This window comes from Kwoniella pini, chromosome 2, assembly GCF_000512605.2.
Source record: "Kwoniella pini CBS 10737 chromosome 2, complete sequence".
In the NCBI taxonomy this organism is placed as follows: domain Eukaryota; kingdom Fungi; phylum Basidiomycota; class Tremellomycetes; order Tremellales; family Cryptococcaceae; genus Kwoniella; species Kwoniella pini.
Genome location: NC_091717.1, coordinates 2,258,385 through 2,275,188, shown reverse-complemented (window position 1 = coordinate 2,275,188; position 16,804 = coordinate 2,258,385). Strand labels below are relative to the sequence as shown.

The 16,804-nt window shown below is 43.7% G+C and overlaps 7 protein-coding genes across 7 annotated transcripts; 3 read left to right on the top strand and 4 right to left on the bottom strand.

Moving 5' to 3' along the window:
• Nucleotides 1–392: 392 nt before the first annotated feature.
• Nucleotides 393–3,609, bottom strand: I206_102185 (uncharacterized protein; the record flags this gene model as incomplete). Its single annotated transcript, XM_019158421.1, has 17 exons — nucleotides 393–465; nucleotides 530–639; nucleotides 730–1,111; nucleotides 1,216–1,498; nucleotides 1,580–1,675; nucleotides 1,736–1,942; nucleotides 2,008–2,283; nucleotides 2,360–2,426; nucleotides 2,488–2,512; nucleotides 2,576–2,645; nucleotides 2,707–2,764; nucleotides 2,833–2,960; nucleotides 3,035–3,128; nucleotides 3,194–3,303; nucleotides 3,387–3,409; nucleotides 3,468–3,477; nucleotides 3,543–3,609. The coding sequence occupies 17 exons, from the start codon at nucleotides 3,607–3,609 to the stop codon at nucleotides 393–395; spliced, it is 2,079 nt and encodes a 692-aa protein (XP_019008167.1).
• A 1,063-nt stretch (nucleotides 3,610–4,672) lies between these two features.
• On the top strand, nucleotides 4,673–7,102 carry I206_102184 (uncharacterized protein; the record flags this gene model as incomplete). The annotated part of the gene is made up of 13 exons (XM_070202521.1): nucleotides 4,673–4,939; nucleotides 4,999–5,089; nucleotides 5,211–5,335; nucleotides 5,399–5,491; nucleotides 5,564–5,671; nucleotides 5,730–5,808; nucleotides 5,872–6,150; nucleotides 6,224–6,270; nucleotides 6,322–6,348; nucleotides 6,408–6,649; nucleotides 6,716–6,858; nucleotides 6,922–7,000; nucleotides 7,057–7,102. The coding sequence occupies 13 exons, from the start codon at nucleotides 4,673–4,675 to the stop codon at nucleotides 7,100–7,102; spliced, it is 1,626 nt and encodes a 541-aa protein (XP_070058622.1).
• A 275-nt stretch (nucleotides 7,103–7,377) lies between these two features.
• On the bottom strand, nucleotides 7,378–9,272 carry I206_102183 (uncharacterized protein; the record flags this gene model as incomplete). The annotated part of the gene is made up of 8 exons (XM_019158423.1): nucleotides 7,378–7,419; nucleotides 7,477–7,542; nucleotides 7,612–8,031; nucleotides 8,084–8,341; nucleotides 8,410–8,508; nucleotides 8,568–8,684; nucleotides 8,759–8,983; nucleotides 9,033–9,272. The coding sequence occupies 8 exons, from the start codon at nucleotides 9,270–9,272 to the stop codon at nucleotides 7,378–7,380; spliced, it is 1,467 nt and encodes a 488-aa protein (XP_019008169.1).
• A 1,245-nt stretch (nucleotides 9,273–10,517) lies between these two features.
• I206_102182 (uncharacterized protein) lies at nucleotides 10,518–11,635 on the top strand (the record flags this gene model as incomplete). The annotated part of the gene is made up of 5 exons (XM_070202520.1): nucleotides 10,518–10,568; nucleotides 10,627–10,706; nucleotides 10,766–10,892; nucleotides 10,965–11,148; nucleotides 11,202–11,635. The coding sequence occupies 5 exons, from the start codon at nucleotides 10,518–10,520 to the stop codon at nucleotides 11,633–11,635; spliced, it is 876 nt and encodes a 291-aa protein (XP_070058621.1).
• A 940-nt stretch (nucleotides 11,636–12,575) lies between these two features.
• I206_102181 (tartrate dehydrogenase) lies at nucleotides 12,576–14,019 on the top strand (the record flags this gene model as incomplete). The annotated part of the gene is made up of 6 exons (XM_019158425.1): nucleotides 12,576–12,642; nucleotides 12,706–12,928; nucleotides 12,992–13,087; nucleotides 13,150–13,301; nucleotides 13,357–13,532; nucleotides 13,594–14,019. 6 exons carry the CDS (start codon nucleotides 12,576–12,578, stop codon nucleotides 14,017–14,019), a joined length of 1,140 nt encoding a protein of 379 aa, XP_019008171.1.
• A 290-nt stretch (nucleotides 14,020–14,309) lies between these two features.
• I206_102180 (uncharacterized protein) lies at nucleotides 14,310–15,287 on the bottom strand (the record flags this gene model as incomplete). Its single annotated transcript, XM_070202519.1, has 5 exons — nucleotides 14,310–14,495; nucleotides 14,560–14,689; nucleotides 14,747–15,054; nucleotides 15,113–15,189; nucleotides 15,245–15,287. The coding sequence occupies 5 exons, from the start codon at nucleotides 15,285–15,287 to the stop codon at nucleotides 14,310–14,312; spliced, it is 744 nt and encodes a 247-aa protein (XP_070058620.1).
• A 29-nt stretch (nucleotides 15,288–15,316) lies between these two features.
• On the bottom strand, nucleotides 15,317–16,601 carry I206_102179 (uncharacterized protein; the record flags this gene model as incomplete). Its single annotated transcript, XM_070202518.1, has 3 exons — nucleotides 15,317–15,771; nucleotides 15,824–16,502; nucleotides 16,557–16,601. The coding sequence occupies 3 exons, from the start codon at nucleotides 16,599–16,601 to the stop codon at nucleotides 15,317–15,319; spliced, it is 1,179 nt and encodes a 392-aa protein (XP_070058619.1).
• Between the last annotated feature and the right edge of the window lie 203 nt (nucleotides 16,602–16,804).

The window sequence follows — 16,804 nt, the reverse complement described above, 5'->3', positions numbered from 1 at the left end:
GATGTAGATAGAATCCTAGACCATTCATTCAATTTAATTGTATACAAAATCATGTTGTAGTAACCATATATTCAAACACCGCGCTATAATATACCACCATCCTACGGGCCTACGTCCCCAGCACTAACTGAACAAATGTAGAGCGAAACGAGATGAGATCCTTAAATCTTAAACGGTAAGACTTTGTGAAATTATAATGATGCATTTCTCTACAATTTTTTCTCTTTTCAGTCCTATATATCAAAAACTCTGAAACATTTTTTCAATATGAATTCTTCTATAACAAATACGATCACAACGGAAACTAGTTACTTTAAAGGGGCGGCTTTTCTTCTTCAGCAGAAATAAAGGAGGATTTTATGTTGATCATGTCTATATATTGGAAAATAAATTTACTTTCGAAGATTAAGTAACTTCTTACAAATCAATACAAGATCTGATCGAGATTCCCAAACCGGTAAAATGCTAATATATATAATCATGTCAGTCATTTTATTTTCTAGTATATAGTACTGATGTTAAAACTTACATGCAGAAAGATCCAGCTAAAAAAACCCAAATGAAACTTGCTGCAATCCAAAATTTAAAAAATCCAAGTGAAAATACGTAATGAGCTGCAAACATTGGAATAGGTACGATCTATAATTTTATCAAAATATAATGAATAAATGGTATTTATTAGTGATAATCACTTGTTTTAAGAATTGTAAATTGCTTTTGGAAACTTACAAAAGTTATAATCATTGCTACTGAACCTGAAATAATTGAAGCTCTTTTAAAAACATTTTGTAAAACTTCTCTATCTAATTCTTTAATTGTCTCTTGATCAATCTCATCAACTTCATTTACAGTAGTAGAATTACCATATTGTTCTTTTTCTTTATCTGTATAATTAATTTCTTGACGATGATTATTACCACTTGTTATAACAGGTGAAATTTCATCTGGTGAAGATGAATGAGTAATTGGTGCTGAAACTGGTTCACCTTTTTCATTTGAAGATGCTTTATCATCTGCTTGATGAATTGCTCTAGTTGCTGTCCAATCATTTGTACCTGGAAAGAAATAAGCTAAAATAAGTGTAGCTAAAGTTGACATTACTAAACCCGGTCTATATATTCGGAAAAAAAAACATTTTTTTTTTTAATCATCAGTTACAATTTCCACCACATTGATTAAAAAGCTTAAATAAAGCCAAGGAAAATCAAAACTCACGCTGATCCGGAAATAGCAGAATAAGGTTTAGCCAAATTTGAAGTATTTATAACACCATATATCTTCCAACAACCAATCATCCAACCTAACATACCGCAGACAGTACCGAATAAAGTTCCATAGAATGCTGAAACATGTGACATTCTTCCCCAAGAAACGGTCAATCCAATAGGTACTACTGCTGGTGTAAGACAAACACCTTGAATATAGAATAACCATCCTAGATCGATATTAGCCTTGTGTAAGATACATGACCATGCACCGAACCATACAGCAGCGATACCTGAGATACACAAGCATTACATGATTAGCCATGACGGTGAGTTGAGAAAGCGATCTTTCGGGAAGCTTGAATTGCACTTACCGATGATCAAATGTGACCAGAAAACGACTTGTTTTCCTGAGAGTGGCTTCCAGTAAGTACCGATGATATCATAGACCACGATACTTGATACAGCGACTGCCAAAGCCAAAATCTCGATCAGACTTCGGCAAAAAAAGACGTTTTGATTGTACTTACTTAATTCTGCAGAAGCGGCACTAGTAGCGGCCATGAAAGTAGCCAAGAGAATAGCTGCCGCTCCACCCTTTCCAAGAAGTGTAACAGCTGCAGCGGGTGCAACTAAACCTGCTGATTGTTGACTTGCGCTCAAAGCATATGGGTAAGTTGGATAAGAAGGATTACTTTGCAATGCTCTCGAAGAAAGTCCCATCGTAGTTCCAAATGCTGAAAATTCGATCATACATCAGCATTGGTGGCTAAACATGGTTTTAAGAGGACAGTAAGCTCACCCCAGGGAATAGCGAACCAACTCATTCCACCTAACATATAAGCTCTAGTTGTACTTTCAGGTCTACTTGCAATAGCCCTTTGCCAATATCCTTGATCACAGAATACCCCGCTAAATCCAGATGCGATTGTACAACCAGCAAATAAGATACCGGAATTAGACTTCATAGTTAGATAACTACCTGATGCATTACCGGCGACAGGATCGGTTTGTGCGGCTTGAACCAGGAGATTATACATTGTCGTGATCGATCCGAGTTGTGGCGAGGTGGCGTAAGCTATGAAGGAAGATTGAATTTAGTTTTCAGTTGAAATTCGGTGTTGACTTTCTGCAGGGGAAACTAAGCAGCTCACCTGAGAACATGAACATGTAGATGATGACAAAGAGAATGACCGTATGGGTAAAGTCACAAATGAATGTCTGTTATACGAAGATTTGATGAATTACACAATGCCACGACAGAAGGACGAAAAGGACTCACGGCTCGTAGACCACCAGCGATAACACTATAAGACAAAGCAAGGTCAGAGTCGAGATTGCAATGGGGCTGGCAACGATAAATAACATACTAGATGGCGATACCGATTGGCAATAGGAAATTACAAGCCTCGATACTAGCACCAGTGAGAGCGTTGATAGCTATTAGACAAAATCGACATTGTTAATCTTCCCCTCTCACGACAGGTCGAACTATACTTACTGGCTGAAGCTCCCAGGACAAGTGACCCAGCTACAATATGCGCACAGACAAGTGCGTACTGATAACAATGAAGGTAAGTCCTCAAATCCGTAATAGCGGAGATGGACGATATCAAGGACCACTCACAAAGGTGAACAAAAGATGACAAGCCGTTCCATATCTTGCTCTACAAATTTGCAGGAATGTCGTAGCTCCATTAGCATTCATTTTGACTTTGGCAGCGATGGCAGCAAAGAAAGCGATCTGGATGGTACCTGAGCGAAACTTATCAGTCAACTAACCTCACAAACCGATTCAGCGGACATTCCGGACAAACGAAAAAACTTACCCCCAACACCATACCACCAAGCAGCACTTAAACCAGATTGATAAGTGGCTGCACTAGATTGCAGTAAAGTTGCACTCCAAGTCCATGCGGACACCTGCGTATCAGAGAAACATCAGACAAGAACGTTCCATAGCACTTTTGTTCATGCCGTCAACTTACAATACCTGCACAGATCAATCCAGGTTTGATAGATCTACTGGCAGTGGCAAATTCAGAGGCATTATTGGTATCGAATCTGGTGAATCTTCGTTGCAGATAGGTGAAGGCAACTATTGACATAGTTAGTAACCAACCTCATGATGAAAAAGCTGCCAGCAGAAAAGACTGTGATTTTGAGTTTTAGTCAACTCACTCATCAAAACAGCAAATGCCGCTCTACAGATCTTTATCTCAGCATCCATCTTCCCTTTCAGCTAGTTGCTATAGAACTTACCCAAGTCCAACTGATTCAGGCGTAAAACATACGTCAGCTGAAGTACAGCATTTCAAACCATTGAGATTCACTCACCTACTACCCCATAACCTGTTGCTGGGCCCAGCAATCTAGTGAATTCTTTTTCTCCAGCTAAACTCATCGTGATCACAATTTGAAGTTTTGTGGAAGGTCAGATGGTTTCAAGATGGAACAAAGGATCAACTCTCTTGCTAGTCTCCTTATGAATATTATGAATATCCCAGCTGAGATCCAATGATCAGCTCGTATAGATAAGGACTTTTGCCGGAACGAGAGGAAATGCCAGTATTTTCGGCTCTTCTGAACCGAGTGTCTCTTCTTGGTAGTTCAGATTGAACCTCTCGTCGTCCAATAAGCTTTCAAAAGCCTTATCTATCATCCTACAAAGTGGCTCATTATGAGAAAGCTTATCTTCATTCTTCAGTACGATGTCGAAGGTGTCTCATCACAGTCGTCCGCAATCTTGAGCCGGAGTATTGTTCGGCGTTCGAGTTGTTCACCGTAGCTTCAGAATTGCATTCCGAGCATATTCCGGTAGTTCAACAAGATGAAGTCTAGCCTGCAGATGGGTAGGTCAGAAATCGTGAACTTAAAGAGAAATTACGATAAGAAGGCCAGAAGCCACATTGTTCTCCGCTCACGTTTAGTTCAAGGTACCAAATTAAATGATTTTATCGTCATTTAAATTGCGGATGAAGCCGAAGATTATCAGAACATGCGGGGTAAAGTCCAAGCTTTTTTTCTTATCTTTCCCTTCTTGGTGTCAATTCTCCGCAGCCACTAAATTAGACTTAAATGACACTAAAGTCATGCCCACCAGCCACCCCCATTCTAGAGTATATCGCACAATCAGAAAGCAGTCAGCGCTCTGATACTTACTTGTACTTGCCCAAGTCAACTGAAGGCAGCCTTATCTTTCGGAACCATTTCTTTATCTATCTCATTTCCCCCACCTCGGATACGGTCCGGCTGTAGTTTAGAGATTGAGCTCACGTCCACATACAACGATATGACCTTGAGCCGTGATTATGTCAGCCTAATTGGACTACTCTCTTCAAGAATTTCAACTCTCAATACATGACCATCTCCAATTCTCACATATACCACTTGATCAATTAGACGATTGCTTCAAACCCCTTCGCTCAACACAGTCTAAAATTTGATTTGATCCATCACAGCTCACAATGACTTGGCAAGATACAGCAGCTCAATATCGCGCAGAGCGAGATAAATTATTCCCAAAAGAATGGCTTCTCGAAGTCCCGCCTTCAGATGATGTGCTGGACGTGAGGGAAATCCCCACTCTTCCAGGTATACTATCGGAGTTGGAATTGGAGATTACCGAAACTTTGACCGTAACAGAGTTGCTTGAAGCTATCAAAAATGGAGAATATACTTCACTCCAAGTTGCTCAAGCCTTCTGCCATAGAGCTACTATCGCCCACCAGCTGGTAAGTCCGAGCTTACGACGACTGGCTGGGCGTATCTTGACTGTGCTTTTGAGATATAGACCAACTGCTTGACCGAGGTGTTCTTTGATAAAGCTTTTGCCAGGGCTAAGGAATTAGACGGATATTATGCTAAGACCGGAAAAACTGTTGGTCCTCTTCAGTGAGTGTATTTTGTCGGAAAAGATCGTACAAAGTACTAACTACGTGATAGTGGTCGTGAGTATCCTACAATCATCTCTGATTACCCTTGATTGACATGTTATCTCTTAAGTCCCAATATCCCTGAAAGATCAGATTGAGGTGGAAGACACCAACACAACCATGTCATATGTTGGATGGATTGGAAGAAAGGCTAAACACACTGCGGTAATTGCTGAGCTGCTTGCTTCTCAAGGTGTAAGCAGATCTAGCACAATTTATCTCTCCGCTAGAACTTGACACTGACTGGCAGATATATAGGCTGTCTTTTACTGTAGAACCAATATGTCTCAAGGTCTCTGGTTTGGAGAAGGCTATAATAACGTATTCGGACGAACGACCAACCCGTTCAACGTGAGTAGTTGCTTATTTACTCCGGTTTCATTCACATGATAGAAGGCGTCAGCTGAAGGTGAGCCAAAATAGCGAGACGTGACATGTGGTGGAAGTAGTGGAGGCGAAGGGGCTTTGATCGGTCTGAGAGGGTCTCTATTGGGAGTAGGAAGTGACATAGGAGGATCGGTCCGAATTCCTGTGAGTTTCGATCCTGATGTCCGTCACATGGCCCCTGACGCTGATATGAAATCTGTAGGCCGCTTATCAAGCTCTTTACGGAGTAAGAGGTTCTTACGCGAGAATCCCATACTGTAAAGCGAGTAATAGTTGTGAAGGTGAGTGACCTCAATTCATGATCGTCAGCTGCTGTTCTCCTGATGCGTAAATTATAAACATAGGTCAGGAAATGGTACGATCGGTACTTGGACCCCTCACTGTCTCTATCGATGGTCTCAAGACTTTCTATAAGGCACTTTTGGACGCCAAACCTTGGGAATTTGATCCTTGGACTCCAAGAATGCCATGGTCGGAAACTGCTTATAACCTTGTCGATCATGGTGAGGGGAACAAACTATGTTTTGCAATCATGTGGGACGACGGAGTGGTTAAACCTTGTCCACCTTATGTGAGAGCGATGAAGGAGCTCAAGGAGGCTCTCTTGGCCGCTGGCCACGAAGGTATGTGGAATTTGACTCGGGGTATGAATTTTAGCAAATAGGAGATCAAATTAACGCCGTTTTCTAAATTTAGTGGTCGATTGGACGCCTTATAAGACTGCTGAATCTGTAGCCCTACTTGTGGGTGGCCTATCTCTCTGTAAATGCATCTTCGCTGACCTAATCGAGTAGTCGAGGTTCTTCACTGCCGATGGAGGGGTAAGTCAAATTTCATCAAGGTCGTATTGTGTGTCCTTTTCATTGACCTTGCTCGATAGTATGATTTGAAGAAGCAACTCGATCTCAGTGGAGAGCCACAATTGGGTGGTATCTTAGATCGTACCGCTACCGAGCTATCAGCACATGAGCTGTTTGATCTCTGTTATCGACGATCTGCCTTTGTCAAGGATTCTCTTGATCATTGGAACGCAACGGTGAACCAGACCAGTACTGGTAGACCTGTAGACGCCATCATTGCCCCTGCTGGAGGTACTCCTCCTCAACCTCATGACGGATATATGTAAGTGATTTCCGATATCACGTGTGATGATATGGTGGACTGACTGCTCGGAGGATCCACGGATAGGTATATCGGCTATACCGGATTCTGCAATCTCACTGATTACACAGCTTCGATTCTTCCCGTCGCATTCGTCAATCCGGAAATAGATTCAAAACCTGCCCGAGACGATTATCTCAGCGAAGCTGACCAAAAGATATATGAACAATGTACGTGAATCTGTCTATACTTCGATGATGAGTTATGAATGTTGACAAGGTTCCAATTTATAGACGACCCTCAATTCATGAAGGGTGCTCCTTGTTCTTTGCAAATCATAGGGAAGAAGTACGAGGAGGAAGCGATCATTCGGTAGGTCATGGATGCTGACAATTAGTATTTTATTCCGCTGATGTGGGCTTTGGCAGTATGACAGAAATTGCCGATGCTGCTCTGAAGAAATATCGAAAATAATTATCGACCCATTGAGATGTATTGCATTTTATGTGTAAGTGCGGCTAGGCGCTTTGTGTTTCTTCAAATCAAATGCATCCGATGATCTCCTTGTTTTACGTACATTGACGTAGTATACAAGATGGCAATGTTCAATTATACTTTTTTATATTGTGACAGAATATCCCTCCTTCTACGCGAGTGCGAGGAGAGACTCGCTTGACAATCTGAGACCTACGATGCACTGATTCTTCGAGCTTCCGAGCGTTTCGCTGTACATCTCTTTTTGACGTAATCTAAGAGCAAGAGAATGGGTGCTTGAAGGTACCGGCAGAGTACTACATTTTCACCCGATCAGCAAAAGATGCAGCCCAGTACAGAGCATGATGACTTACACCTTCTTTGATACCTTCGATGGCACTGTATAAACCGAGAGGAGTGATTGCAACACTCAAGACAATCTGTGGTTAGAGATATTGTCAGCAAGTTCTGACCAAGCCGCACATCCTGTTGTATCCAGTTCTACTCACAGAAAGTACAGCACAGAATATGAAGACCTTGTTCCAGATACCCGAGAGCGATCGCACTTCACCATCTTTAGCGAAGTAAGGGTGTTTGTTATAAAACCAGATGACACCACATAATCCGTAAGAGAACCAAACACTGAATAACGAAGAGACAATAGTTAAAAGTTGATTGAAGAACGGGATAAGTTCGGCAAGAATGAACGCGGCGATCCACATGACAGCTACGATTCCTACCCAAGCTAATCTTGCTCGAAGACCTTTAGAGGTCAAAAGTCTTGAATTTCTGAAAGAGTTGACATAAAGGAATTTGGCACCGACATTTAATCCTACAATACCGGAAATCAATATACAAACGAGTGCGAAAGCGTATGCAGTGATTCGGACTGGTTTGGTAGTCATTGTAAAAGCGGGTGATTGAACGTACTACATATATATATTAGCTGAGATAGCAGACCGAAAAAGAGGAAATACTCACTTGGCCTCCGAAAGCATAAATAGTTCCTCCGACAATGCAATAGACAATAATACCTCCTGCCTGAGTGATCAAGAAGGACTTCTTGAAATCATTGGGGTTTTTCATTTCAGAACACCAACTGAAAACACCCATGTTACCACCGTAGGCGAACACGACGTTGGTAAGGGCACCAATGACATCCATCAAGTTAGGATTGGTAGGGAAGGCGTGCCATTCAATGGGAACCCCCTTTTTGACCAGAACACTTGGGCTCTGAACCTGTATGACATTGCGTAAATCAGTATCTATCTTCAAGACCGACGAGCAGAATGGTGGATTTAACTTACACCTGTGGCAATAATGGTAATGAAACACGCAGTCAAGATACATGAGACTGAAACCCATGACAGAATCGCAAGTTTACCGAATTCTCGATTGGTCGACATCTGGAAACAGGTAAATCAGTGGGGCGATTGAGATGTCATGAAATGAATAATCCACTGACCATGACGCTGACGATCATAATGATAAGAGCAAACCATACACTGCAGATGGCGTTGGTACTGAGGGTATTGAGAGCTTGTCTACCAGCCAATACATGTGATCCTCCCAAACCAATACTCTACAAGACCTCTCAGTAATTGTGCTTGGAGTAGGAATCATGGTGATAATGATGGTGATAACTACAAAACTCACCTTAGCAACCATACCAGCTCCCAGGATCCTTCTTCCCCATTTACCGAACAAAAGACCTCCAGCATCAGCGAAGTTCATGACACCCATGTGCTTCATCTTAAAGTCTATCATAATCCAAGCGGTAATATAGGCGAGAACACCCAGACCGATGTTGGCGATGAGTCCACCAACCATACCGAGTCGAAGGAAAATGGAAGGATAAGAGAGAGCCCCGAGAGCGATGTTCTATGGTATCTTGATCAGCAAGGGTCTTTGCAAGACGTAAAATGCTCACCTCAGCAGTCGCTACCAGACCAGCTTGAACCCAGCCCATTGATCTAAAGTCTACATAATCCTCTGCGTTCTCTTCTCTTTGAGCACTGAATGGATCATACTCGTACGAATCGGCAGGTATGTTGGCTACATCTTTTCCAGAAGGGGGGTATTCATCATATCCACCATAAGCTACTTCTGCGTTGGCCAAGTCTTTGTCTTGAACAGGTGCGGGGTAAACTTGGGTTATCTCGTTGGTCATGCTTTCGATTTTGGTGGGGCAAGATGAAGGCAATTAAGGTGAGCACAATATAGAACCAGTAGTGAAAAGCGTGTTTAGTTGTCGGATTTATATCGAATCTAAACCTTCTTGTCCGATGTGATCATTATAAATTCGAAATTTCTCGCCAATTTTTTCACTTGACTAAAGACGGCCGCCCGTAGATTCGGTATCTTTCGGACGCTCGACGTGGGCCCATATGACTTGTGTCAGCACCATCGTGCTACTCATGATTGGTAATGAAATTAGTGACCGAATATTTCGCTTAAACGGATTAAACATGAAAATTTGTAAGATTTCATCTCGCTTGGATAGATTCGAAATTATTTCGCATCTAGGTCCGCGGACAAAATTCAGGCACCATAGGGATCTTGACCAAAACTTCGGCATCCGAAAGTTCGATGATGGCTTTCTTCTTAATTTCAACGGAACCTTGAGCGAGGATATGCTTGCAGACCCTGTAAATATCAGGGGGATCCTACGCTTAAATGTTATCGTCACGTGTGCGACGATACTTTCGTCTGAGAACATATTACCACATCATCTCTGGTTTTTTTCGAATTTCAGTCATTTTAGATCCAGATTCGAATCATTGGGTAATAATTTCAATGGAAATGGGAAATTACTGCTCCTCTTCAGGAGATTCTCATATAGAGCTTGTTTGGCGTCATGACGAATACCCCACATATTGACATCGCGGCTCCCCGTGTTTTCGAATATCTCGTCTTCGACCTTTCATGAGATATCGAAGCCCCAGGTTCTCTCGGACGACTGGACCGAAAACCTGATTAACAGAGATGGGGTAGAGGATTCCATTCGGAGCTCAGTTGATCGAAGTCAGATGATTCCAAACACATCTCGGTTAAGGCTTATGTCATTGGCTTTTTCATTTAGGGTTCATCGAAATGATGTACATGCCTGTTTGTCGATGCCCCGCTCATACCGTTGACAAAGGAGGCGTGGGTATAACTCGACACCTTTGGAGCTGGTCTCCCTCATGAAAAACAGGGCTTGCATACTCCCATCCTCTGACCAGACTTTCGATCACCCATTCACTATGATTTCTCCTGTCGTAAAGAATTCCGTCATTGTCGCAGAGATGACAGCGCCACGTGGAGAACAGCTTAACCTGGATCAGTGGACTCAAGTGACTCCGCAGGTCCCACTGAATTATAATTTATTGCAATTTGTTGTCCTACTTGGAAACAAACGTCGTCTTCAACGCAAATGTCGAATTCCGACAGAGCATGCTTACGGTGCATAGCGAAGAAGAGAAAGGCATGTTCTACACAGACACAGCATTTCTAGGAGACGGCTAACGAAGAATGTGAATCAGTGTGATCACCAGAGCCCAAATTGTGGATTGTGCGTAAAATCCGGACATGTATGCGAATACCCATCAAAACGTCAGAAAAGGTAATATCCAATTTCTACTCTCCACAAGCGATATCTAAGCTCAGCTATACTTGTATCAGGGGACCGACGGCAGGTACCTTAAAAGCCAGTGAGATTCGTATTCAACAGCTGGAAAACGCATTATACTTTGTGCTTGGTTTGGAGGGTATACGTGAAGAGGTAGAAAGTCGGCTGGTTCTCAGTCAGGTATGTTCTTGTGCTCCATCCATTCCGAAGAAGAGCCCTATTCATCATTTTGGCTGTGGTGAACAATTGCAGCAAGTCATACCTAGTGCTCCATCTGCAACTATCGATCGGGCCAAGCTTATTGATTACTGGACTGCACAACCTCTGACACGATACGTGGACATAATCCATTTCAAAGATACCTTAGATTCCGTTGTTGAGAAAAAAACTCGGAATTATTCTGCTGAACAGACTGCGTCGGTGAAAGAGCGACCTGGTAAGTAATTTGCATGTTGTGCGACTGTGTGCTTAAGCGGTGTGTAAAAGCAGTCTGGCCGGTGACAACCCATGCGGACTCCCGAACCGCAAGAGGGAGATTTGATGGAATATCGGCCAACCCCAATCCGCAGCTCAGCTCTGACACCTCTAATGCCCCATTGAACCGCTCCAATTTAGACTTCCTGGCGTCAAGTGCTGCTTCCCAATTACCTTTGTCGAATGACAACCAAGGTATCGATGACAACCAAGGTATCGATGGCAACCAAGGTATCGATGACTACGCTGGGCCTTCCCTTGACGGAAACGGGCAAGCAAATCAAATGAATTACAGTTACGACCACGGTCCTGAACTGTCTCACGAGCTCGTAACTCCAACTAACTTACCCACTCATTCCTCGAATGCTATCTCGCCTGGTATTCTGGATCTGACAGCGCGACCATCGTTGCCAATCCCAGCCGTAGATCATAGCGATCTATTCTGGTGATTGCGAATCAAGCAGTTGTTCCTCAGAAATGCATTTTTTCATAGCGTACGCATTTTATGCATATAGTGATTTATATTCAAGACACAATAGGATGCGAGTGTGCACGGCAGAGTTGTTAGGATAGACTGCGTGCGCGTGACTTATCATTTTCATATCTCTTTCATATCTATTACTCGTATGCAACTCGTACATTCAACGAGAGTAGTACATCATGCCATGGGATTGTTGTGTGATGATAGGTCGAGACGATGATCCGATATGTCTCTGAGCAGGACCGGAAGCGAATACAATAGCTGCTAAGTAGAGTAAGAGACGAAGTTCACGAGATATACATACCTTAGAGAGAGTAATAGTATCTTAGATACCGTGTCCTAGATATATATGTATAGCTGTAGACTACGTATCTCCGTTCTGCATTATCACTGACGTCCTTAGCGCCGTACTCGCGTATTATGACATTTTAGTAGGTGACATATTTAATACCGTTCGCTAGAAAGTTTTCAAGCTTCTTGTAAAGCAGGACAGTGTCTTGAAGTACCTGTAGGAAAGATTATCTTGTTCGATCTCAGTCGACCAATTTATATATCTCCGAATTTGCTTATCATACGGACGTCACTTGATCCGGAACCCATACGGGGATTATTTGGGGCACCTGCGAAGAGACCAGAAACCACAATAAAGAGACTGAAAGTCTCAGTCATGTCGGGCGGAGCATCGTTCCTCCGCTGATCCCGCCTAACAGCATTTCGCTGATCCTTTAATCCGCAATTTACGATATCGGTCATGTGCCGATGCACAAGCGGACAAAGGTTATTCCGCACACACTTTGTGTAGCTGATGTATATGACGGTATAAAAAGTTGAAGTTTATATCACACTGTTACGATGAATAACCTCATCTCAATCCTCCTTTTAGATTTAAGGTGACACAGATACACATCATGGCACCTATCGCTATGCGCCCTGTCAACGAACCCGCTGCCTTCCCAGACGGTTATGCGGTTCGACGTGAGTGTATTGGACTTGATATCGGCTTATTGTGACGGACTGAAAGCTTGCTTCATCCCACAGCTGAGAGGAAGAACACATATAAAATTGCACAAATCGGGGCTGATGGTATTGGACCCGAAGTCATCAATGCCGGTGTCCAAGTGGTGCACGCTGTGGCAAAGAAAGTGGGAATGTTTAAGGTAGATTTCACGGAACTAGACTGGTCATCAGACAGATACAAGAAGAGTGGAAGTTACGTACCGGCAGATTATTTAGACATCCTCAAACAACATGATGCCATCTTGTAAGTCTATCTCTGATTTTGGGTAATCAGATGAGGGTCAGGACAGCTAAAGACATGGGACAGTTTTGGTGCTGTCGGTGCTCCAGATGTTCCCGATCATATTTCCTTGTGGGGATTGAGATTGGCAATCTGTCAGCCATACATGTACGCAAACGTCCGGTGAGTAGCCTAACTCAACAAGCCACTGTAGAAAAAACAAGCGTTCTGACATGAGCACGCAGACGAACCAAGGTTTTGCCAGGTACTACCTCCCCCCTCAGTAATTTGAAACCAGGAGACCTAGACTGGTGTATCATTCGTGAGAACTCAGAAGGTGAATATGCTGGTCATGGTGGTAGATCTCACAGAGGTTTAGAACATGAGATTGGTACCGGTGAGCTATGGTTGAAATGATATTGGCGAACGAAACAGGCCTGACGAGGGCACAGAGGTTACCATCTTCACTCGAACCGGTATCAGGCGAATTGCAAGATACGCTTTCCAAGTGGCCCAATCCAGGCCAAGGAAGCATTTGACTTATGTCACTAAGTCCAATGCTATGAGAAATGGTATGGTTCTATGGGACGAAGTGATCAAAGAAGTCGCGAAGGAGTTCCCAGACGTTGTGAGTATCTCAGGCGTTAGGACAATCAACAAAGAGAACTCTTTTCGCTGACGCTGCGCAGACTATGGACTCAATGCTTGTCGACGCAATGACTGTTCGAATGACCTTGGACCCACAATCTCTAGATACTATTCTCGCTACCAACCTTCATGCTGATATACTATCAGATCTTGCTGCTGCTTTGGCTGGATCGATTGGTATCGCACCTACAGCTAATATCGATCCTTCTCGAACGATGCCTTCAATGTTTGAGCCCATTCACGGGTCGGCATTCGATATCACAGGCATGGGAATTTCTAATCCGGTCGGTACTTTCTGGACAGCCTGCGAAATGTTAGATTGGCTGGGAGAACATGAAGCTTCTAAAATTCTCATGAAAGCGGTGGAACAGACATGTGCGGACGGCATCAAGACTAGAGACTTAGGTGGCAAAGCCGACACACAGGAAGTGACGGACGCAGTCATCGAGCGAATTCGAGCGTTGTAAACGACGAGTCTCGCGGTGTTGTAGATTGTTCATGTATATCTTTTGTGCAAAGTCTCGTTGGGTCGTCGTTTCGAGGGACTAATCGATCGTTCACGATTGGATTGGCAGAGTTTGCAAACATCCCTTTCTGCCTATTAAGTAGAAGCAAATGACTTACTGAACAATAGTTGATTGATGTGTTAAACTATTCCGGGTTACCTATAGGTAGATCGCGCCCTCACCTGCCTTTGTAGTGTGATCACTTCAAATGCATGAAATAACAACAACAACATCATGACAGGAACATTCCATCACAAATTGGGAGACGGTGGCACGGAAACATGATACGCCCAGGTGGATTCAGGTTCAAGAACGAAAGTATCGAAATCGAAGTGGAAACAGTCCGCAAAATTGAAAGAGTCTTCTTGGTTGCTCCCGCTATGAGTTGTATCTGGCTGCTGAGCCAACAGAGGTATATACAAAGGCTGTGTGTGCGACTATAAGATATTTCACGAGGTCAGCAAACCTATCAAGAGAGCTTTTCGACGACGACCAACTCACTGTCTCGCTTACGATCGGCTCTTCTCGGTCTATCAATGCCTTTACTACCCGACTGAATCTGTCTGACTTGGCCCACCTCTTGGCGAAATGTTGTAGAATGCTAAAAGCTCGACGCAGATCTCGTAATAGCCTGCTTTATACCTGATCAGCATAAATGATGGGCTCAGACAGAATGCCCGGAACTGACCATGTCGCCGGGTTTTTCCTTGCACGTTCCCTCTTAGCTCCATAAACCAAAATGAGACTACCCAAAAAGACCATGTCGACGTATCCAGGCCAGTAAACTTCTTCTTTACTCTTGAAGAAAGCATTGCTCAAGGTTGAGCAGATAATTCTTACCGAACCGATAGCTGCTTGCAGCCCATGGTCATGCTGAACTTGCGAAGGGGGCAAAGACAGAGCAGGTCGGTTGAGATTCACAATTTGAGCATGATATAAGCATGTGAACAGAGTGGAATATTTACGACGAGGATCGGAAGGATGAGCGGGCGTCTCCTGCATGACACTCATCAGCTTGACGGTATTGCAAGAGGAGTTCGAGGCGGCAGCTCACATTGTCCATGTCACAGTCTAACCCAATATCATTCCACCATGCGTCCAGATTGCTTCGGAGCTGCAGCACTTCATTTGCTGTCACAACAATGCGTTAATAATTGGTACCCTCCTCCGCGAAGAGCTCTCTCACGGTTGAAGGTCCTGCGCGAGACTGATTTGTTGAACTGCTCCATGGCTTGACCTATCATTTGTGCCATCAAGCTTAATGAACACGCAGGAGTAATCTGAGTTGATTCTGGGTGATCCGGGGATCTATTTGTGTTGACATAATTGAAGGCGGTCGATTCGAGACGCCTGATGTATGCGAGGCGTTATCAGGTGAAGCCATCTCCTCTGAGATATCCCCCAATTTTCGCTTGATTCCTCTAGACTCTTTAGTTTCTATACTGGGTGAGATCTGTTCAGATATATCCCTAGATGCATGAGCGGGAGTCGAAGCTTGATCGAGCGAATTATGTTGCTCTACCCCACCGGGTACGCAAGTGTCGATGTCTGAATCGCTGAGCATGAGTGGTATACCGAAATCTGCAGATAGTAGGCGATCAAGAATATAGAGGGAAGAGAATACCCGCTTTCGTAGATCACGATCTGCAGCCTCTGTGAACGTTGAAGCATAACGCTCAGGACATCTATGTAGTCCAGCTTCATAGGCTAGCTCTGTAACATTATTAGCCGAGCTACGCGAACGGTGCGTCGGTGCATCTCTTACTGGTTATCACTCCCGAGAGATGCATAGCAGGACGGTATTTCCTGGTGAGGTAGAAGAAAAGTTCGATAGCCAGTAATGCTTGTATGCCAAATAAGTCATTAATCCGCGAATTCTGACACGCCCCGATGACCAGATGACCGAGCATGGTAGCTTGTGAAGTTGAGTGAATGGCTGGCAGCTTTGACACATCTTCCGGTGTTTCTAATCCTAGTCCTCCTATGCTGAAGATGACTAAGAGTATAGTAGTCAAAGCCAGGGATTGTTCAGGTGTCAATCCTTCGAAAGCGAATACATTTCCGGTTTCCGCTGACCCGGTATTCGGACCTTGAGCTGTATCTACAGTGTGATGCGTTTTAGCTAATGTCAAGGAGTTGTTGAAGCACTGGAGCAGGTATGGTCCGTCTAGAAAAGGGAAAAGCGGATGCCAAAGGGCAAAATATCTATTCAACCTCAGACGTAACGCTGGTTCATCTAACAAATCTCGTGATCTAAGCAAATAAATGCTGTACAGAGCTGTTTCATCCGAGCGGGGCTCGTCATTGTTTCGATGGATGAATGCATCTTCTATACCGGGATCAGGGGTGAGGTGATCGGCTGAAGTAGTAGACGTGAGATCGGAGCGAACAGTATCAGCTAGGTAAACACCTGAAGCTGACCCGGCAAACCTAGGAAAGCCATTCTACATCATGTCATTCACATGTTTCTTGAGGACTACGATAGGTCAGATACTCACTGGCCCGATGTAAAAGCGACCCGTCTCATGCGTGGAAGTCTCCATGACCCATCATATCCATTGCTGTATGTGCGAAAACTGGGCATCGAGACGACGAAATTGATAAAACCCGAAGCTGGGGGTAAGTTCACTTTTAAACGGGCAATTACATAATTCACATAAGGGAAACGTGCGGAACAACGTTTCTCCGCTCGCTTTTGCCGATAAATGGCCAGAAGATATCTCGGAAAAGAGGCTGTCGATTGTTA